The sequence below is a fragment of the Coptis chinensis genome, chromosome 7 (genome assembly GCF_015680905.1).
Source record: "Coptis chinensis isolate HL-2020 chromosome 7, ASM1568090v1, whole genome shotgun sequence".
Classification (NCBI taxonomy): domain Eukaryota; kingdom Viridiplantae; phylum Streptophyta; class Magnoliopsida; order Ranunculales; family Ranunculaceae; genus Coptis; species Coptis chinensis.
Window position 1 is genome coordinate 81,971,571 of NC_141462.1, and position 20,013 is coordinate 81,991,583.

The 20,013-nt window shown below is 36.6% G+C and overlaps 1 protein-coding gene across 2 annotated transcripts; it reads left to right on the forward strand.

Moving 5' to 3' along the window:
- The first annotated feature begins 1,892 nt into the window (after positions 1–1,892).
- On the forward strand, positions 1,893–5,414 carry NPQ7 (antigen receptor-like protein (DUF565)). Of its 2 annotated transcripts, none has more exons than XM_086571792.1 (2): positions 1,893–2,407; positions 4,837–5,414. In XM_086571792.1, exons 1-2 carry the CDS (start codon positions 2,235–2,237, stop codon positions 5,279–5,281), a joined length of 618 nt encoding a protein of 205 aa, XP_086427918.1. In that variant the 5' UTR covers positions 1,893–2,234; the 3' UTR covers positions 5,282–5,414. The 2 variants fall into 2 exon arrangements, with proteins under 2 accessions (XP_086427918.1, XP_086427917.1); XM_086571791.1 differs by having other exon boundaries at positions 2,097–2,407; positions 4,807–5,414.
- The last annotated feature ends 14,599 nt before the right edge of the window (positions 5,415–20,013 follow it).

Genomic DNA, 20,013 nt, shown 5'->3' on the forward strand with positions numbered 1-20,013 from the left:
TGCGAACAAGTTTAGCACTGTACTCATACTGCCGCGGGCCACTTCCGCCAATAATTTAATTGGTGTTGCCCCACTTCAACTGGCGTAGGGGTAGAACCCCAGATGGCACTTTTTGACAAGGTATGATTTGGCAACTTGAATGCCAATTTCCAGCTACCACCTAAAGATTCTCTTATATCCAGATTACACGTACTAGTTTTTTTTTTTTTTTTTTTTTTTTTTTTTTTTTTTTTTTTTTTTTTTTTTTTTTTTTTTTGCGTATTAGTTCATGCATTAGGCTAAGTACAATGGTTTGGTGTGCTATCCCACCAAACCACAATAGTACAGTAGATAGTGATAGCGGGTTAGCGTTTCCAAAACCAATGGTTTTTTTGATAACCGCCAGTACCAATAGCGTATAGGAGGATTTTTTTTTTTTTTTTTGGGACTCTTCACTTTCCAACCGCCATTCCCAAAAGCGTGTGGGAAAAAAGATTTAAAAAAAAAAAAATCTACCCACCACTAGGGCTGTCAATGGGCCGGGACAAGCCCGAAGCCCGATTGAATCCGAACCGATAAGATAAGGACTTAGATTTTAAATTTAGCCCGATAAGATTATTGGGCCAGGTCTGGACATACCTATGTCCAATCCGATAATAGTCCGGCCCGAAATCTATAATAGTTTATGTGTTTTATATTTAATATTATTAATATATATTATATTTACTGAAAGTTGATATAGAAAATTGGAAGCCATATTAGTTAGTATTGTGTTTGCCACACAAGAGTTGTGGGTTTGATTCTTTTACCACTTACAAGTTTAATTAAATTTTAGACTAAAATAACAGTTCTCATTGCTAACAGACCCCTCATGTATTGTTAACGGACTTAGGCCTGGCCTGAATCCGAACTTGCCCAATAAGACCTAGGCTGGGCTTGGACTCAAAATATCAAATATGATTTGGGCTGGGCCTGGACCTAGGAGTGTCCTATTCAGGTCCGACCCGTTGACAGCCCTACCAGCCACACAGTGTGGCGTGTGGCTTAGATTTCTTCTACCCGCCACTCATACTGGCGTGTAAACTTGACGCTATCTCGTTAAAACTGGCGCTATAGATAGGTAAACTTATATTAATAGCGTTGGCGGGTTAGCGTTTTGGCACATGCAATATGTTTTATTTGTTTTCATTTAAAACACACAGGAACAATATGAGCAAGGGCGTGGTAGAGAAATCAAGAAATTGGGTTAGAAAGTCTCATTTAAAAAAAAAAACAACTCAAAAGCCCAACCAATAATTTTTTTGGTTTTTAATACCCTGCATTGTTTTTATCCGCCGTAAGTGTTTTTTTATATAAAATCTTTAGAATCTAAGTTTTTGACTCGAGACCATTTTTTTTAATATAATTTATTCTCTTTTTCACCATTCCAAGATAACTATTTGTAGATAAGATAACTACCAAAATAAAATTGAATAAGATAACTAGCTGTAGATAAGATAACTACCAGAACAAGAAGAGTGGATTTTGGGTTTGAATAAAATTTAGATTTATAAGGAAAGAAAGAGTGGTGTATTGAATTTGGCCACTCATAACAGCAAAAGGTACAGGTGTATTGCTCCACAAAATACTATCCAAAGGGCTAGAAGCCTGGAGTAAATAACTTAGATATATGTTTTAAAATGTTGAGTTTCAAAATAACTTAAATACATTTAAAATTTATGAACTTTTTAAGAGATTATGAGAGAGGAAATCTCGTTGTTTCACATATTGTAGAAATAGTTGCAAATAATTAAATAGGGTATTTTTGTCCAAAGTGGTTAAACATGAGTCAAATTTTGGTTTTGGTCAAACTTGGGTGTAAAAACTAAAAATATTATGCCTGTCTGTATTAGGAGTCCAAAGAATTCTTAACAGACTCAGTTAAACTAATTTTTTGGTAGAGAAATGTTTCGAGGAAAGTCGCAAGTTGGGCTGGCCAACCCGAAAGTTAGAAACCCACGGGGCTGAAAACGAGTTGTGGGCTAACCAGACGACACGGTTATTTCTTGTGGTGTGAAGTTGCAGGGAACCCCACAACTAAGAAGGGCTCTCTGGTCGTCTGTTTCATAGTTGAATGCAGCATATTGTTGTTTGGGTGATAAGATGGAGTTGGAATATGCAACAGACTGTTTTCTAGAAGACCCACATATTTTGAGATTGGAGTAATAAAACTCTGTAAGCGTTTTCATTTAACTTAGTAGTTTGTAGACTGTAGAATGAGAACTGCTATGGTGCGAACGGGCATGCCAATAATGGAGAGTGAAGGCTTTCAAAGGTCGTGTTTGACTCTTACAGCGTGCCACATATTGCAAAGCTGGGATGTCAAGCCAAGTTTCGCCAGACAAATTTCAGAGCTTAGTTTAAAGACTGCATTGGTCACCAGAAAGAGGTATTATTTCTCAATTACTAAGTTTCAGAATATGTCCAAGTCTTTTTCATATATTAAAGGGGAAGTAGAATGCTAGAGATTCACAAAAATAGCCGGAAATTCACAGTAAAATCACTAGCCATGATTACGTATATTTAAACAAATAACACTATGATTACATAGCTTTTGTGGCACTGTCTACTTGCATTCTTATTAGAGTAAATCTACCGAAGCCGTAGAGTGTGACCTGGTACATTTAATATATTGCCACCTCTTTCCCTAAACATGCTATACTTCATACGGATTAGAAGGGTACTTCTGTTTTGTATGTTCAGACAATAAAGGTGGAGCACCATATTCTAAAAGAGAAAAACAAAATAAAAACGCACATATTATATGTGTTGGATACGGATATGTATACGCTTACCCGTGTCAATGTAACTTACATTACTATTATGAGCTGAATGTTTAATTTATTCGTAACGAGTATAGCAACAGTACATCCATTTTTAATAAATCAGTACGTTCTCAAATTTTGTTTTACTGGTTGTGGTTAAGGAGCTTTATGAGTTATACTGTTATCTTTGAATCAAGTCAACTTTAAACATTTGCATTTTAAGGTTTTGGTCATGTGCGGATTGGAGTAAAAACCCGCATTCACGAACACCTGCTTATACGTACAAAATGAGTCAAAAGCGGTAAAGAAGAAGATTTTTCTTAATCCTAAATGCTCTTGTTGGTACCAAATGGTTTTGACTATCACAGATTAACAGTTTTCTGGATGTGTAAAAGCTAACTAGAATATGCCTATGGCCTTGTCTATTGTTCCTTTCCTGATTCATGCTTTGAATTCTTCTGTTCCTCTTTGGATGCGGATTGAAGCTTAAAATGCTTGAGGTCCTAGGCAAAACGTCATCGCTTTGACTTCTTGTTTATTGTCATACTGAAAGTTTAAATTGAATGAAGGTGGGAGTTGCTAAATTTAAATAAGTTGATGGATTTGAAGATATCAATTCTCTTTCACTCATCTCCAATTCGTGAACAACTCTGCTATGTTAGTATTGAGAAGTGTCTGTATGTCTGGGAATAAGTATATCACCTTATATAAAGGGTTGGCTAGGACAAGACGTATGCATCTATATGTGATGAGATTCAGAAGTGCAGAGGAACTTTCTTTCTTGTTTGGGTCTTCCATAATGATGATTATTGACTTCAAAATATTTTCTTAAAAATATTTATGTACGTGTGGCCGTGTGGCAATAGGGATTCCCCTTATATAATGGGTTGTAGTGCTGGGACAAGAAGTATGCATCCATGTGTGATGAGAACTTTCTAAAAGTGGAAAGGAAGTTTTGTTCTTGTTTGGGTCTTGCATAACAATGAATGGCTTCAAAAAGCTTTTTGAAGTTTCAAAGGATTTCCTATTTCATGTCTATATATGTACATCTGGTGTAGATCTCCATCTCATTTGCTTTACTGCTTCCTGGTTCTGAAATTTATTAAGGGAATGCTTATAGGCTTGAAAAGTTTCTTGAATGCGATCCATTGCTAACTCTTTCACTTCCTTATCGCTTCAAGAAATAGTTGATGTTACGTGGACGTGATCTGTCTCTGTGAGTGTTTAGTTTGTGCAACTAGTCATCGAATTTATAATAAAACGTGGTCATCATGATAAGTGTCCATTTTTCCAGCTCCATGTATCTCCAACAGAAATGTTGCTTTTAAGGGTTTGAATATATTTTTTCCAGCTCCATTTTTTCAGCTCCATTTATAATATAACGTGGTCATCATGATAAGTGTCCATTTTTCCAGCTCCATGTATCTCGAACAGATATGTTGTTTACATTTTTCCAGCTCCATTTTTTTTTGGCTTGAAAAGATTTGAATATATTGATATTAAGAAGTAGTATGTACAAGTGTGTGGGACTGTAAGGAAGACCAGGCGGTATTCCTATTCCCAATTGCAAGCTCAATCAAATCTAAAGTAATTTAGATGAGGCACATCCCATTTATATAGGCATCCATATTAGCTGCAAGGTCTGCTGTGAAGTTGCCTTCTCGCCACATGCGTAATTCACTCATTTATAGCCATGGTGCTTGCTCAGTTCACAAGATCCAATACCGAGCAAGAAAAAATTGAAAATGTTGGAGATTTGGTGAATGAGTACTCCCTTTGTTTGAACGTACACAGTTGGTATATTTACCTTAGACACATGTAATTCAGAAATTTTTAGGTTTTGCCTTCTAATACCTTTTGGATAGAAAGATATTCCATTTGCTGTGGAACTTAAGCTCGTCCCTATTTTCTCCTTTTGCAATTGCCACTTGCAAAACAAGGTTTTAAAACATGAGATACTGCTGGGAATTTTGAGCTTGGAACTGAAATGCCTTAACTTCCCAGTAGTAATGATTTCATCCAGATTGTTTCTTTGTGCTTTGTGTCTGAACAGTTGGCCGAAAAGAAGATGGGGGTGGAGAATAGCCTTTGCATTAGACACAGGAGGAACTCCTGGCAGTGGAGGCCAAGACAGCCTCAATGATGACAATAGTGGTCTAGGCCAGACACGGTTGGGGAGAATAGTCGGTGCCAGTGGAAGACAGCTTTTAGATAAGCTTAATGCAACAAGAAAGAACTTTCCCATGAAAATATTTCTCCTTTTGTTGGGCTTCTACACTGCTAATGCACTTGCTACAATTCTTGGACAAACTGGTGATTGGGATGTATTAGTGGCTGGTGTTGTGGTTGCTGCCATTGAGGGGATTGGGATGCTTATGTACAGAAAACCCCTCTCTGTCTCCAATGGGAGGTTTAAGTCCTTGGTGGTCATGGTGAACTACTGGAAAGCTGGTGTTTGCTTAGGCCTCTTTGTGGATGCTTTCAAACTGGGAAGTTAAAACAGTTTTTGACAATAAATCCTATTTATTAAGGGATCAAAGCTTCTTATTTTCTTGTTGACAGTTAACTACTACTGTCTGTTCCATGAGGAGCCCTTGAACGGTTAAAATAAGACAGTACTATTTGCGAGTTTCCAAGGGATACATCTACAAAAGCCCATCACAAAATATACTGAATTGAGATTAACTGAACCAAATTTGCACATAGTAGTGAATTATTCCAAATAAAAACAGCATAGAAGTGATCCAACTTCCCTTGTGCTTTAACAAACGTAATTTATAATTTTGTAGAAGGGATTGCCAAGGGACTATCAATACTTTTGCAGGGAGAAATTCAATGACATAATGGAGAATTAGATCCCCTATGGACAATATTTTCGTTAGTTTATGTTACATGCTTTCTCATAAACTTTGTAGGCAGTTTATATAATGTCTTGAACAGTTTTTTAATTTACACTTATTAACTTGTTTAACGAACAACACTGTATAAAGTATAAACTGTGCAAGACACTATATAAGTTTCTCAAGACACTATATAACATGGTCGTTTAAGAGAAAACCTAGTATATGTTATATTATTTCTCATAAATTTAGATGTACCACTAGGAGCAAGTCCAATGGTAACATGCTAAAAGGGTGACACATCACATCAGAAATTTGGCACTTATAGTTTGCAAGTCAAATTTGGCCCACCAAACCGTTCCAATGTGCGTTAGTTCACTGAGATGGACGACACAAATTTTAAATTGTAACGGGCGGCAGATATTTTGCCATGCATCTGTCATAAATAGTGAACAATGAAAATTAACAATAAAAGTGAATAGTGACTGTCAATACCTTCCACTCTCAACCATTTGTGACAAACTACGTGTCTAGACTACAAGCAGGTCATGCATACGACCTAAGGTCAGGTCGTCCAAACGACTTATAAAACGTAACCGCTGCAAACTAGTTAAGAACATCATTAATGACAGATTATTATTTCGTAATGGAAGGAGTAAAAACAATCATCAAAACAGTGCAAAAGGGGGATCTACGCCTATAAAAGGAGACGTCTTCTCCATTCTCAAAGGAAGCTCACATTCTCTCTATCTCCAACTCAATCACTCAAGATGAACTACATCTAACTTGATTACAGTTCATCAGAGAACTGGATACATAGGCAGCTTAGAACACCGACCTGAGTTTAGTCAAACATCTTATACAAACCCTATTCTCCGAGATTGTAAGGTCGTGACTAAAATGTACCTTCAACTTCCTTCATTTCCTTGAGAAAAAGATCCACGCTATTTTCTCAAGCCCACGAAACTGGTTAAAAAACCACTAGGGAAGAACATCCAGCATTCTTCAATTCAACTATCAATGGCAACAAGCAAAAAGTCAGCGTTCTAAGAGATAAGTTTAGCTACATTCAACTATCCTTCATTTATACTAATCTTTAATCTTTAGATCAGTTCGGATAATCTTTGTACAATTCTATGTTGCAAGATATACTTCATACTTACAGATCACTTGCAGTTGATCCAATACCAACCCGAGGGCTGCAACTACCACCATGTCATACGTTCCTTTATGGCAAATCGGTGACAATACAGATCCAAAAATCCAGCTTATAGGTCGCTCTTTACCAGGTCAACTAAGGTGTTGGTTCAACCAATCCCAAACAGAAATTTCAAAGCATGTTAATTTATGGACCTATATCAATGAGGAGAAGCGCACACTAGCATAACTCATCACAGAGTTATATAAAAATCCCAGCCACATCTCATGCAAAGACCTCCGCCATGTCGTCCATCAGCCTTCCATCATCCAGGTCATCATCAATCAGATCGTCCTCAGCCAGGTCGTCCTCAGCCAAGTCGTCCATCAAATCAGCGCATCATCAGCTCAGGTCGGACAAAAATAGAAAAAAGTGAATTTGCAAGAGAAAACAATGAATTTTGACCTCGAAATTGGCCACCACAGAGTGTAGCTTGGTGGTGACAGCGTGCGCGCCGCCGAGATCTTTTCAAATTGGGATCACATGCGTGATTTTGACAACTGTAGCCAAAGTTATGGCCAAAATACCAAAACGCATCCAAACTTACTCCAATTAGCTAAAGATCATGATTACTTGCCATCTTTGCACTGATCCGCCAACTTATGATACTTTAGTACCATCAATGTGCAATCTGACAACTCAACATCATCTTACTCAGATCCTCCTACATCACTCAGCTAGGTCATCCTCAAATCAGCTCATCCTCTGATCAGGTCGTCCTCAGCTCAGTTTATCCTCAAGTCAGGTCATTCTCAGATCAGCTCATACTCTGATTAGGTCGTCCTCAACTCAGGTCATCCTCAAGTAAGCTCATCCTCAGATCAGCTCATCCTCTGATCAGGTCTTCCTCAGCTCAGGTCATCCTCAAGTCAGGTCATCATATCCTCAGATCAGCTCATCCTCAGGTCAGGTCGTCCTCAAGTCAGGTCATCCTCAAGTCAAGTCATCCTCAGATTAGCTCATCCTCTGATCAGGTCTTCCTCAACTCAGGTCAGGTCGTCCTCAGATCAAGTCATCCTCAAGTCAGGTCAGAGCAAGTCTACAACTTGGAAGAAGCAACCAATATTCCAACTATCAGCTCAACTCGAACACAATCACTGTCAATTTCAGCTTGTACACAGGTTGTCATCAGTTCACTGGAGCTTGAATGAACATCAATATTCTAGGTCGTCCCAGACTGACCACACTGCAAAGCTCGCATTGATGATGTCAATCAATCTAAAAAAGCTCGCTCACTATGGAATTATACCATACACAAAAAGTTGTCAGCATATCCACTATCAATTGAAATAACAAATCAAGGGGAAGTAATACTTTGTCAAATCAAGGAATCAACAATTCCAAATCGAGAAACATCCAAATGTTCCCGAATCAGATATAACAATTCAAAGCACGTAGTTCCCTCCTCGACAGTTTGCATATACTACAAACCAGTGAGTCGCTCAAATTGCAAAATGGAAATTTACTCCTTTGCAGTCTATTGCAAGCCAATCAAGCTGGGGGCTAGCCATCTCCGAACTGGGACAAGTTATTGCCATCTAAACATGTCAACCAAGCTCTAACACTGGGGCTAAACAACATTAACACCCACAAATGGGTGCTTCTACTACGAACTAGGGCTAAACAACATTAACACCCACAAAGGGCTGCGTCTACTACGAACTGGGGGTTAGCTATAAGCACGCCAACTCAAGGCTAATTATCAATCATAGTAATGCCCCTAAAAGGCTTACTATCAGCCAACCAAATTGGCATATATGATCATAGTAACGCCCCTAAAAGGCTTACTAATAAGCCAACTCAAATGGCATCTACGACAATAATATCACCCCCAAAAGGCTAGCTATCAACCAATCAGCTTGACGCCTTGCTAAGAATCAAGTTCGAACCACGCACTATGATGTCAGATCACAATCAAGGATGCTCAATGGGAAACAGCCATAGTGATGCCCCCAAAAGGCTATCTATCAACCATAGTGACTCTCCAAAAAGGCTAGCTATCAACCATAGTGATGTCCCCAAAAGGCAAACTATCAACCATAGTGACGCCCCCAAAAGGCTAGCTATCAACCATAATGACGCCCCTAAAAGGCGTACAAATCAACTTAACACCAATGTCAGGGTAAGCTTGATTCAACTGTAACCACCACTCAAAGGCTAATTATCAGTCAAATCCAATCTACGGTACCCCCAAAAGGACCACAAATCAACTTAAGGCCTCTGATAGGGTTAAGCTTGATTCAACTGTAATTACCACTCAAAGATTAATTATCAATCAATTCCAATCTACGAACTACGATTTACGCACTATAAGCTATGACATACGACTTATGATCTATGCACTACGAGCTACGATCTGCGCACTACGACGTAGGACCAACCACATCAACTTCCAACAAAGCTCTAAGCAACAAACGACATCCAGCCTACAAACACAGAAAATTCAATTCGTAGCAATCTCTATTTTCAACCAAGTAAGACACGCGGTCTCCTTTATTATCTTTCTTTACACCACTATTCTACAAACAATGATATAAAGAAAGGGGGCTATGTCAGTACCCTCCACTTTCAACCACTCGTGGCAGACCATGTGTCCAGACTACAAGCAAGTCGTGCATACGATTTAAGGTCAGGTCGTCCAAACGGCCTAGGAAACGTAACCACTACAAACTAGTCAACAACATCACTAATGAGAGATCATTACTTCGTAACGGAAGGAGTAAAAACAATCATCAAGACAGCGCAAAAGGGGGATCTACGCCTATAAAAGGAGGCGTCTTCTCCATTCTCAAAGGAGGCTCACATTCTCTCCATCTCCAACTCAATCACTCAAGATAAACTACGTCTGACTTGATTCCATTTCATCAGAGAATTAGATACGTAGGCAGCTCAGAACATCGACTTGAGTTTAGTCAAACATCTTATAGAAACCTTATTCTCCGACATTGTAAGGTTATGACTAAAATGTACCTCTACAGTGACATACGACACAATTTTTTCGTTTCGTTTGGTACAATTTAACCGACGGGCGACATAAATTGTGCCAATCATCTTCCTGAACTTATTTAATGGCTGTTATACAAGGCTTCAAATTTAGCTTGATTTTTCACACCAGCCAAATTTACCACTCTTCTAGCAACTCCATTAAAATGGTCATTTGGTGTTTGGGGACATGCTCTAGTGATGCCAATGGCTCACAGTTGTTTGGGCGTAGAAGTCAGGCCCCTTAGTGTTTTGTAACTATCTTGCTCATTTACTGGAGCAATAATTGTTATCAAAGTTTATTTGATGATATATACATATTGGAGCCACATTCTTATGCGCACATTATAGCCACATTTTTGACATATAAATGAATTAAGGTCTGGTTTTTTGTGGAAATGATCCCCTCACCATGAAGATTATTCTAAAAAAAAATTATAATATTTGGATATGTCTAACCATGTAAAAATTAGTGTTTATTTTTAAACTTTACATCTAACGGTCCAAAACTTTTGTGAGCATATTCTAAGGTTAGACTTCTTTGAATGAGCTGAATTTTTGTGAACATGCTCTCTATGGTGGGGAGATAATATGTACACAAATCCAGCCCTTAATTCAACTTTTAAGTCCACGATTTTGTTTGGATCCGTTTACAATGTGTATAACACCCTGTCTTTTTCTTATATTTTCCCTATTATAATAATAATAATTAATTATTATTATTATAATAGGTTAAACTAAATATAGATAACTATCAGATAAGGATAAAAGACCCGTAGGTAAATAGATAAGTTTCAACCCTTGTTTTTCGGTGAGGTTTTAAAAACAAATAAAAAAGGTGATTTCTCACGTAGAGTTTTTGGAGGAAAAACATGAGAGTTTTTATACAGAGAAAAAAAGGGGAGTTTTACAGAAAATAGAGTTTCACAGAGAGGAAAGGGAGAAGAGAAGTTTCTTGTTGGAGATTTTTCTGGCAACAGGAGCGTATCACGGGTGAGTAGATTTTATCTCTCACGAACTACTATAACGATGATTTTTTTTTCATCAATTTCAAATCTACGGATTTATTATCAAAATATATAAGTTTTATGTTTATTCTTCCTGTTCATTCTGTTATGCGTAATTTTTGGACTGTTGTTGAAACTCTTTAGTGGTTGTTCATGGAGGCGCGAACCCCAAACACCGTCACCTCCTTAATACTTTTGATACTGTGATACTGTGGTTGTGTAGATTTTGTTTCTTTTGAACTGTTAATTTGTGTATTTGTTGGATGATGTTGGAATCGAATTTGTTAGTATAGTATAGTGTTGGTTTGAATTGAGGGTGATTGTTGGTGTCGTGAGAGGCGGCTGTCGAAGCTTTGAAGAAACTGTTAATGGAGTCGCCTGTCTTGTTTGGGTTGGTTTAAACTCTTGTTGTTTTAAATGTGTTGATTGTTGGTTGGTTATGGGTTATTGAGGATTGATTGAGTGCGGTAGAGTGAGGGGGCGGCTGTTGGGAGCTTGAAGACGCATCAATGGCGTCGAGAATCCAGATCTATAGTTGGGGAAGTGTTTTCGAAACTTGTAATTGGAGTTTCTTGGTAAGTTAAAGTTGTTTGGTTTTTTATGAGGGGTGAAACCGCTGGATTGGAATGAGGAGGTGATGAGTGGTGGCTGGTGGTGGTAGGCGGTGGAGGAGAGCTGCTCACTAGCTGAAGGAGACGACCTGTTGGTCGGTTGGGCTTGTGTTGGGCCGAAATCAAAATTTTGTTTTGGGCCTTAGTTTGTTTAGTTGTTGGGCTGAGACATTAGTTTTCTTTGGGCCAAAATCTATTAGTTTGGGTTGGGCCAGGTTCTATTTTGTTCTTGGGTCAGACCACATTGGCTTGGGTCGAAACCAATTAGACTTTGGGCTTTTGGGTTAGAGGAGTTTGGGGCTGGTTGACTGTTGTTGACCCTTGGCAGGTCGACTTTGATTTTGACCAGGGTTGACTTTGACCAGAGTTGACTTTTGACCAGTTGACCCAATTTGACTTTTAACTCGGATTATGATTTGGGCTATTAGGATAGGTCTAGGGCTATTAGCATGCTTGGCTTTAGGCTAAGACCTTTATATATACGTGTGTATGTGTATTAACTACTATGTGAGATTTTCGTCTTTTATGATATACAACGTTATGACACTTAGACATCGATATATTAATAATACATGAAACAAGATACTTTTCCGTTCTCTGAAATAATATATGCAATAAAGTTCAATAATGCGTAAACAATTTACCGTACCCTTTTAGAACTCTCCACGCCTAAAGTTTTGGAAATGAGTTTTATGACAGAAGATGTCATGTGATAGGTGGGCATTTGTTGAATGTGCCATAAAGGGCCATTAGTGTTATAAAGGGGTATTCATTGACTGTGCCATGAATGACCCGGGTATTCATTGAATGTGCATGAATGACCAGATTGTTTGGACTGCCCTAGAGAGGAACTAAAGTATTCGCCTTGCGGGTTAGTTGTATTCCTTGAGTGTACGAGAATGTAGAGTTGGGTATTCCTTGAAGGTGGCGGGAATGACCTAAGGTACATAGGTTGTGAAATATGTGTATAAGAAAAGTAATTGATTTATTAATAAGAGAAATTAATTTGCTTATGCGAGTGTGTTTGGGCTTACATGTGAATACCTATAGGATATCTACATATGTTATATAAAGGTTCTAACTTTCTTTTGCAGGAGGGTAGGACTTAATAATATTTTGTGCAGGGACGCGGTCCTATCCTTAGACAGAAGTGGATATCGATAAGTTTTAATTCAATTACTTAGGCATTAAAACAAGTTATTATAATGAGTTATATAATGGAAGTCTTGCTTGGGGAGAAATTATGCCGGTTAAAATGACGGAACTACCTGTCTTCCAAGCTGAGAATGATTAAGTTATGGGAAAATATAACGTGATTGTTTGGATAATTAAAGTATGATAATGTTTATATATGGTTAGTCTACTCATACCAGCAAATTCCATTTTTGCTGACCCATGTTTGCTTTGTTTTGGCAACGTGGGTGTGTTCTTGGGAACATAGGTGGAATGCGGTGGAACCACGACATGTGATTTGGATTCTTGTCTAGAGCAGTCCGTTAGTTTTTATTAGGATTGATCTTTTTGAAAGTTTTTTTTTTAATAACGTATTATCATATTCATATGGAATGAAAATACGATGTTGAAGACTATTATTCTTAGAGTGGTTTGATGTTTTATTGGGACGGAAGATAGACCTTTTATAAAGTAATAAAGAAAATTTTTGGAGATTATTTTTGTTGTTAAGATTCTTTATAATGTGGGTTTTAGGTTTTGACATGTGTTGTATCCACCCCGTCATAGCCTGTGTTTTTAGACAATTGAACCGAGTGATGTTTGAGATATTTATATTTCACATATGTATTTTTTTAATTATTTAGAAAATTGGGCTGTGACAATGTGGCTACAACGAATGTGACTCTATCCCTCCTATGTGTGTGTGTGTGTGTGTGAGTGCCACCGTACATATTTAATCTTCAAGCATAAATGTAGGGAAAATGAAAATGAAAATATTTGGCATTGTCTCACGCTCTCGATGACAATTGTTTCACACTCTAAGGCTGAGTCCAATGACTCTCTATTCCTACAAAAGTGGTGGGTGGTCAGGCGGTATTTACTCTCTATCCATATATTTGAGGAATACGAAAGGCATTTCACGTGAGCTGAATTGGACTAATTTGGAAGAAAACAAATGACGTCATTTCAAGTGGAGTAGAATGATAAATTAGATGTCAGATCATTTGGCACCGGTTGAAGTGGAGTAATTTGGAAGAAAACAAATGACACCATTTCAAGTGGCGTAGAATGATATATAAATTGGATGTCATTTGGCACCTGTTGAAATGGAGTAGAATTGTATGTGTTTCCCATAAAAAAATTAGATGTAATTTGGCCCCAGTTGAAGTGGGGTAAAATTGGATGGTTCTAAACTATGCCACTTAACTGAGCCTAAGAGTCTTAGATACACGTCTCTGAGTCTCTTCTCCGTGACTCCATGCATAGCCCGGGAGACATGCACGAGGCACGACTTGAGTTTGTATTATATTATTATTATATTATATATATATATATATATATAGGGGCAGGTTCCGTTTACAACACTTTTTATACAACGTTTTATACAATACCCCCCACCGGACCCTTTAAGATGTTTTAAGGGCTAATTTTTTGTGGATAAGATGTTCTCACCATGGATATGACCTCCATAAAAAATCGGATCCTTTGAACATTTTTAAGTTTGCCAAAAATGGGTTACAAAATCGATATTTATGGACCGTTGATAAAAATTCATAGGTTGAGAGCAATTTTTCTCATGGTTAAGAGTTTTCAAATGAGTTGAATTTTTGTGGAGATGATCTCCATGGTGTGAAGATCATATCTACAAAGAATCAAGGCTTAATTCATATTTTCAAGGGATATTGTATAAAACGTTGTATAAAAAGTGTTGTAAATGGAACCTACCCCATATATATATATATATATTAAGTGGTGGTGTGATAGGTTATGGACCCATAACGATTCCGAATGTCTGCTGATGTTGCTGCTTCTGCTCGTTGTTACTTGTTAGAGTTCTTTACAATGAACATACACGGTTAATGCATCTATAACATACACGGGTTAAAGCTGATTGTCTTTCCAATTTCAATGTGGAAGGGAAGAGATTTCTTGTGGAATTGGACCATAGGGTGACTCCAAATGTAGATTGACTTGATTGGAGTTCCTAGTTTCTACTTTCTACTTACAAATTAACCGAAGTCCATGTAATTTCTTTGTTGAATATTCAAATCATCAACTTAACCAGCCAATTTTCGCATTCAAAGTTGGATGATAATTACAGAATAAATTATGAAAGTGAAGCAGCCTTACCATTTTTTATTTCCTGAAAGTGCGAATCAACCATCCAAATATCCAATATAATCTTTGTTTAAGTGGATGCTAATTAGAGTTTATATCACGAAAATAAAGCACCGTTCTTTCATTTACTTTATTTCTTGCAAATTCTCTAGATGAATTGGTATGTTTGTGCAAAGTGCCAAACACTTCTTAGTTGTATTTGTTTGATGAAAAAAAAATTGTTGTTTTGTAATTAGTTGTACTTCATTTGCTTTGCTCGTTATATCAAATTAGGCTAAATTTTTTTTTTTTCAGCAAATTGGGCCAACAACTTTGGTTAATTTATCACATTATGCCACTGGTGTGTTTCCGTTACCTACTTCAAATGCTTATGTGTATTAATGACTGTCAATGTGAGTTAACGGAAGTTTATGTTGCCCTACTGTAATCGGCACCTAAGAACAATTGATATGGCATGATGATGCCATAATGTCGTCGCTTTTATGTCATCATGAAAATTATTCAATTATTGTTGACCATGTAACATTGGTTTGAATTAGAAGCAACAACAAGTGTTTATTGTTTATCTAAAGGGGCCCCTAAATCTTGTAATGGCCCTAAGAGCATCTTTAGGAGAGATACTTTGATGCCTAAGCATCCAACAATTTGGTGTTTTTCATCTTCTTTAGGAGAGACTTTCCTAGCATCCAACATGTTTTTTTTCATCTTTGATTGATGAAAACAAGGTCCAAAATATCGATATCGATGAATATATCGGTATATCCAAAAATTGATATATATCGGATATATCAGATATATCCAATTTTTTTGGTGACCAGTCCAAACTATTTAAAATATCGGATATATTGGAAATATAATATCGGAAATATATTGAAAATATCGGATTTATATTTAAAAAAATGGTCAAAAAGTCAACCGATATATATCGTAAATATCGGATATATCGATTATATCGGCGATATAAAGTTTTATATCGAAAATTCCGATATATATCAGAAAAAAGGGTTCAATATTCGGTGAATATATGTCGAAAATATCGATATCGGTGTACCAATTTACCAAGATATATCGGCGATATTTTGGGCCTTGGATGAAAACACTAAAAAAACACCAAACCAAATATCAAATTGGCCAAAATTTGGTTCCAGCTTTAGTGCTGTATCAAATCTCTCACGTGGTTTTGAAAAAACTACGCGGTTTTTCTAACACCGCATAGGCTTGGGCTTCTAAGTGGGCTTATATGGCGCGGTTTTGCCAAAACCGCGTGAGAGATTTGGAAAGAAAATAAATAAGAAAGTTAAAGTGCGACACATCGCGCGGTTTTCCCAAAACCGCGTGTGTTTGGGCTTTTAAGATGGGCTTCAGTGCGCGGTGTTGAGAAAACCGCGTGGCTATATGGCGCGGTTTATCCAAAACCGCATTATTTGATTTTGAAAATTTGATGTTGCCCCTAAAGTTAGTTGGTGTTTTTTTGGTTTGGTGTTTGGTTTGGTTAAAAAATTTGATGTTTTTTTTGTTTCTCTCCTAAAGATGCTCTAACGGCTACAATCCCCCAATTGATTGTAATCCCCGACAGCTAGAATTCTCTAGTTCTTTTTGCCATTCTTATCTCTCTTCAATAAAGCTCTAAATTCTCAGTTCTCTTTAAAATCCCCAAATTAAGGTTTTCGTTTCATTCAAAGATGTCAACTTCAAGAGAACCCTCACTACTATTGTGGAGAGCCTTCTCCTATCACTTATTCATGGATGGACAAGAACCATGGTAGAAAATTCTTTGGATGCAATTACTTTGAATATGATGAAAGAAAATGTGAATTCTTCCAATGGATTGATCCAATGGAAAGAAAATGTGAATTCTTCCAATGAAGTCGAGAGAAATAACGATGATAATTTTGCTTGAGCACTTCGGTCGAGAGAAATTAGGTTTTTGATGTAATGATGATGTCATAATGTCGTCACCCTTATGTCATCATAAAATCATGCTTGTTGCACATGAATTAGAAGCAATAATCACTTACGGCTAAAAAATCCCCAAATCCTGTAATCCCTAACGGCTACAATCCCCCAATTGATTGTAATCCCTAACGGCTAGAATTCTCTAGTTCTCTAAATTATCTATTTTTGTCTTTCTTATCTCTCTTCAATAAAGCTCTAAATTCTCAGTTCTCTTTAAAATCTCCAAATTAAGGATTTCGTTTCATTCAAAGATGTCAACTTCAAGAGAACCCTCACTACTACTGTGGAGAGCCTTCTCCTATCACTTATTCATGGACGGACAAGAACCTTGGTAGAAAATTCTTTGGATGCATTTACTTTGAAGATGATGAAAGAAAATGTGAATTCTTCCAATGAAGTCGAGAGAAATAACGATGATAATTTTGTCCCAACACTTCAGTCAAGAGAAATTAGGTTTTTGATTTAATGATGATGACATAATGTCGTCACCCTTATGTCATTGTAAAATCACGCTTGTTGCACATGAATTAGAAACAATAATCACTTACGGCTAAAAAATCCCCCAATCTTGTATTCCCTAACGGCTACAATCCCCCAATTGATTGTAATCCCCGACGGCTAGAATTCTCTAGTTCTCTAAATTATCTATTTTTGTCTTTCTTATCTCTCTTCAATAAAACTCTAAATTCTCAGTTCTCTTTAAAATCCCCAAATTAAGGTTTTCGTTTCATTCAAAGATATCAACTTCAAGAGAACCCTCACTACTACTGTGGAGAGCCTTCTCCTATCACTTATTCATGGACAGACAAGAACCTTGGTAGAAAGTTCTTTGGATGCATTTACTTTGAAGATGATGAAAGAAAAAGTGAATTCGTCCAATGGAAAGAAAATATGAATTCTTCCAATAAAGTCCAGAGAAATAACGATGATAATTTTGTCCCAGCACTTCAGTCTAGAGAAATTAGGTTTTTGATTTAATGATGATGTCATAATGTCGTCACCCTTATGTCATTGTAAAATCACGCTTGTTGCACATAAATTAGAAGCAATAATCAGTTGTGACTAAAAAATCCCCAAATCTTGTAATCCCTAACGGCTACAATCCCCCAATTGATTGTAATCCCTGACTGCTAGAATTCTCTAGTTCTCTAAATTATCTATTTTTGTCTTTCTTATCTTTCTTCAATAAAGCTCTAAATTCTCAGTTCTCTTTAAAATCCCCAAATTAAGGTTTTCTTTTCATTCAAAGATATCAACTTCAAGAGAACCCTCACTACTACTATGGAGAGCCTTCTCCTATCACTTATTCATGGATAGCCAAGAACCTTGGTAGAAAGTTCTTTGGATGCATTTACTTTGAAGATGGTGAAAGAAAATGTGAATTCTTCCAATGAAGTCGAGAGAAATAACGATGACAATTTTGTCCCAGCCCTTCAGTCGAGAGAAATTAGGTTTTTGATTTAAGAATTTGGAGATTAGGGTTTCTATTTGAATTTGGGAATTTCAGACTGGCTAAAAAAAATGAGAATCGCGACTAAGTGTAACTTTTATATTACAATGGTTATTAACACGTGCAACATGCATGATATTACAATGACATAAGAGTGATGTAGCCATGACACAATGGAGCCACATCAGTGGGTATGAGATGTCCACTACAACAAAGCCACATGAGCTTCCAGTGGGACACACACACACACACACACACACACACACACACACACACACACACACACATATATATTATGTCAAGATGGTATGTTAGAATAGTATGTCAAGGTAGCCGGCCCGTATATATATTATATATCTTGACATACCTAGCCAACCGTTAGATCTTACAGAATCTAACGTCCAAATTTGCTTCTAATAAGAAACCAAACAAATAAAAATAATTAAGGTAAAAAATAACATTTTAATTTACAAAAGGAAAAATCAAGAAATTGGGCTAGAGAGTCTCATTTTAAAAAAAAACAACTCTAAAGCCCTATCCATAATTATTTTGGGTTTTAATACCCCTACATTGTTTTTATTCGCCATAAGTGTTTTTTTATAGAAAATCTTTAGATACTAAGCTTTTGACTCGAGACTAGGTGCCACCTGTTATTTTTTAATATAAATTATTCTCTTTTTCACCCTTCCAAAATAACTACTTGTAGATAAGATAACTACCAGAATAAAGATTGAATAAGATAACTACTTTTAGATAAGATAACTACTATAACAAAAAGAGTAGATTTTGGGTTTGAATAGAATTTAGCAAAAAGTACGTGTATTGCTCCAAAAGTTAAATTTGACACTACTACCTGTTTTCATCCGAATGTGGACGTTATAAACTTATATACATTTTAAAATGCAGATGCACCATGTTATAAACTTATATATTTTAAAATACAGATGCACCACATTATAAACTTATATATTTTAAAATGCAGATGCACCACGTTATAAACCTATATATTTTAAAATGCATACACACCACGCATTTTAAAATACAGATACAAAATGCATTTGATTATTTATTTTGTGGGTTTGATTAACTACTATTAAATGAAACGGGTTGGTTTAGAGTTTATTGTTTATAAATTTAGAATATAGGGATTAGGGTTTAGTGTCTTAAGGTTTAGGGTTTAGGCTTAGGGTCTAGTTTATAGGGGTTAGGGTTTAGTGTCTTAAGGTTTAGGGTTTAGGCTTAGGGTCTAGTTTATAAAGATTTTGGGTTTAATGTCTAGTGGTTTGGAGTTTAGACTTAACGACTAGTGTCAAATGCCTCCACAAAATATTGGAGACATAATATTTTTAGTTTTTTCATTACCTAAAAAGCTAGTCTCAGTAGGTGTACTCACCAGATAGCATATGGGCCACTCATATAGGCACAAGTACTTGGTGTATTGCAGCAAAGAAGTATTGTCCAAGGGCTCTCATTCCACAAGACTCATACACTCGATGCACCCTAGATGCCCTCTTTTCATTATATGCATTTTTAAATGTGAAGGCAGGTAGTTATAAGTGAATTTTTTGTGTGAAATTTAATTTTTTATTTTGTATCCCACTATATTACTCGGTAGATAGTCGGTTATGTTTGTTTCCAAGTGAGGATATTTTCGTCTATTTTTGGTAAAGTTGGATAACAGGTGGTTAGTTCCATATTCTGGTCAAATTGGGGTATTAAATTCTAAACAAATTTAAGAGGAGTCTTAGGACTACTAAATATTTATAACTAAGTCCTCTAGACTAATTTTCTGATTTTGGGTTTGAATAGAATTTAGCAAAAAGTACGTGTATTGCTCCAAAAGTTAAATTTGACACTACTACCTGTTTTCATCCGAATGTGGACGTTATAAACTT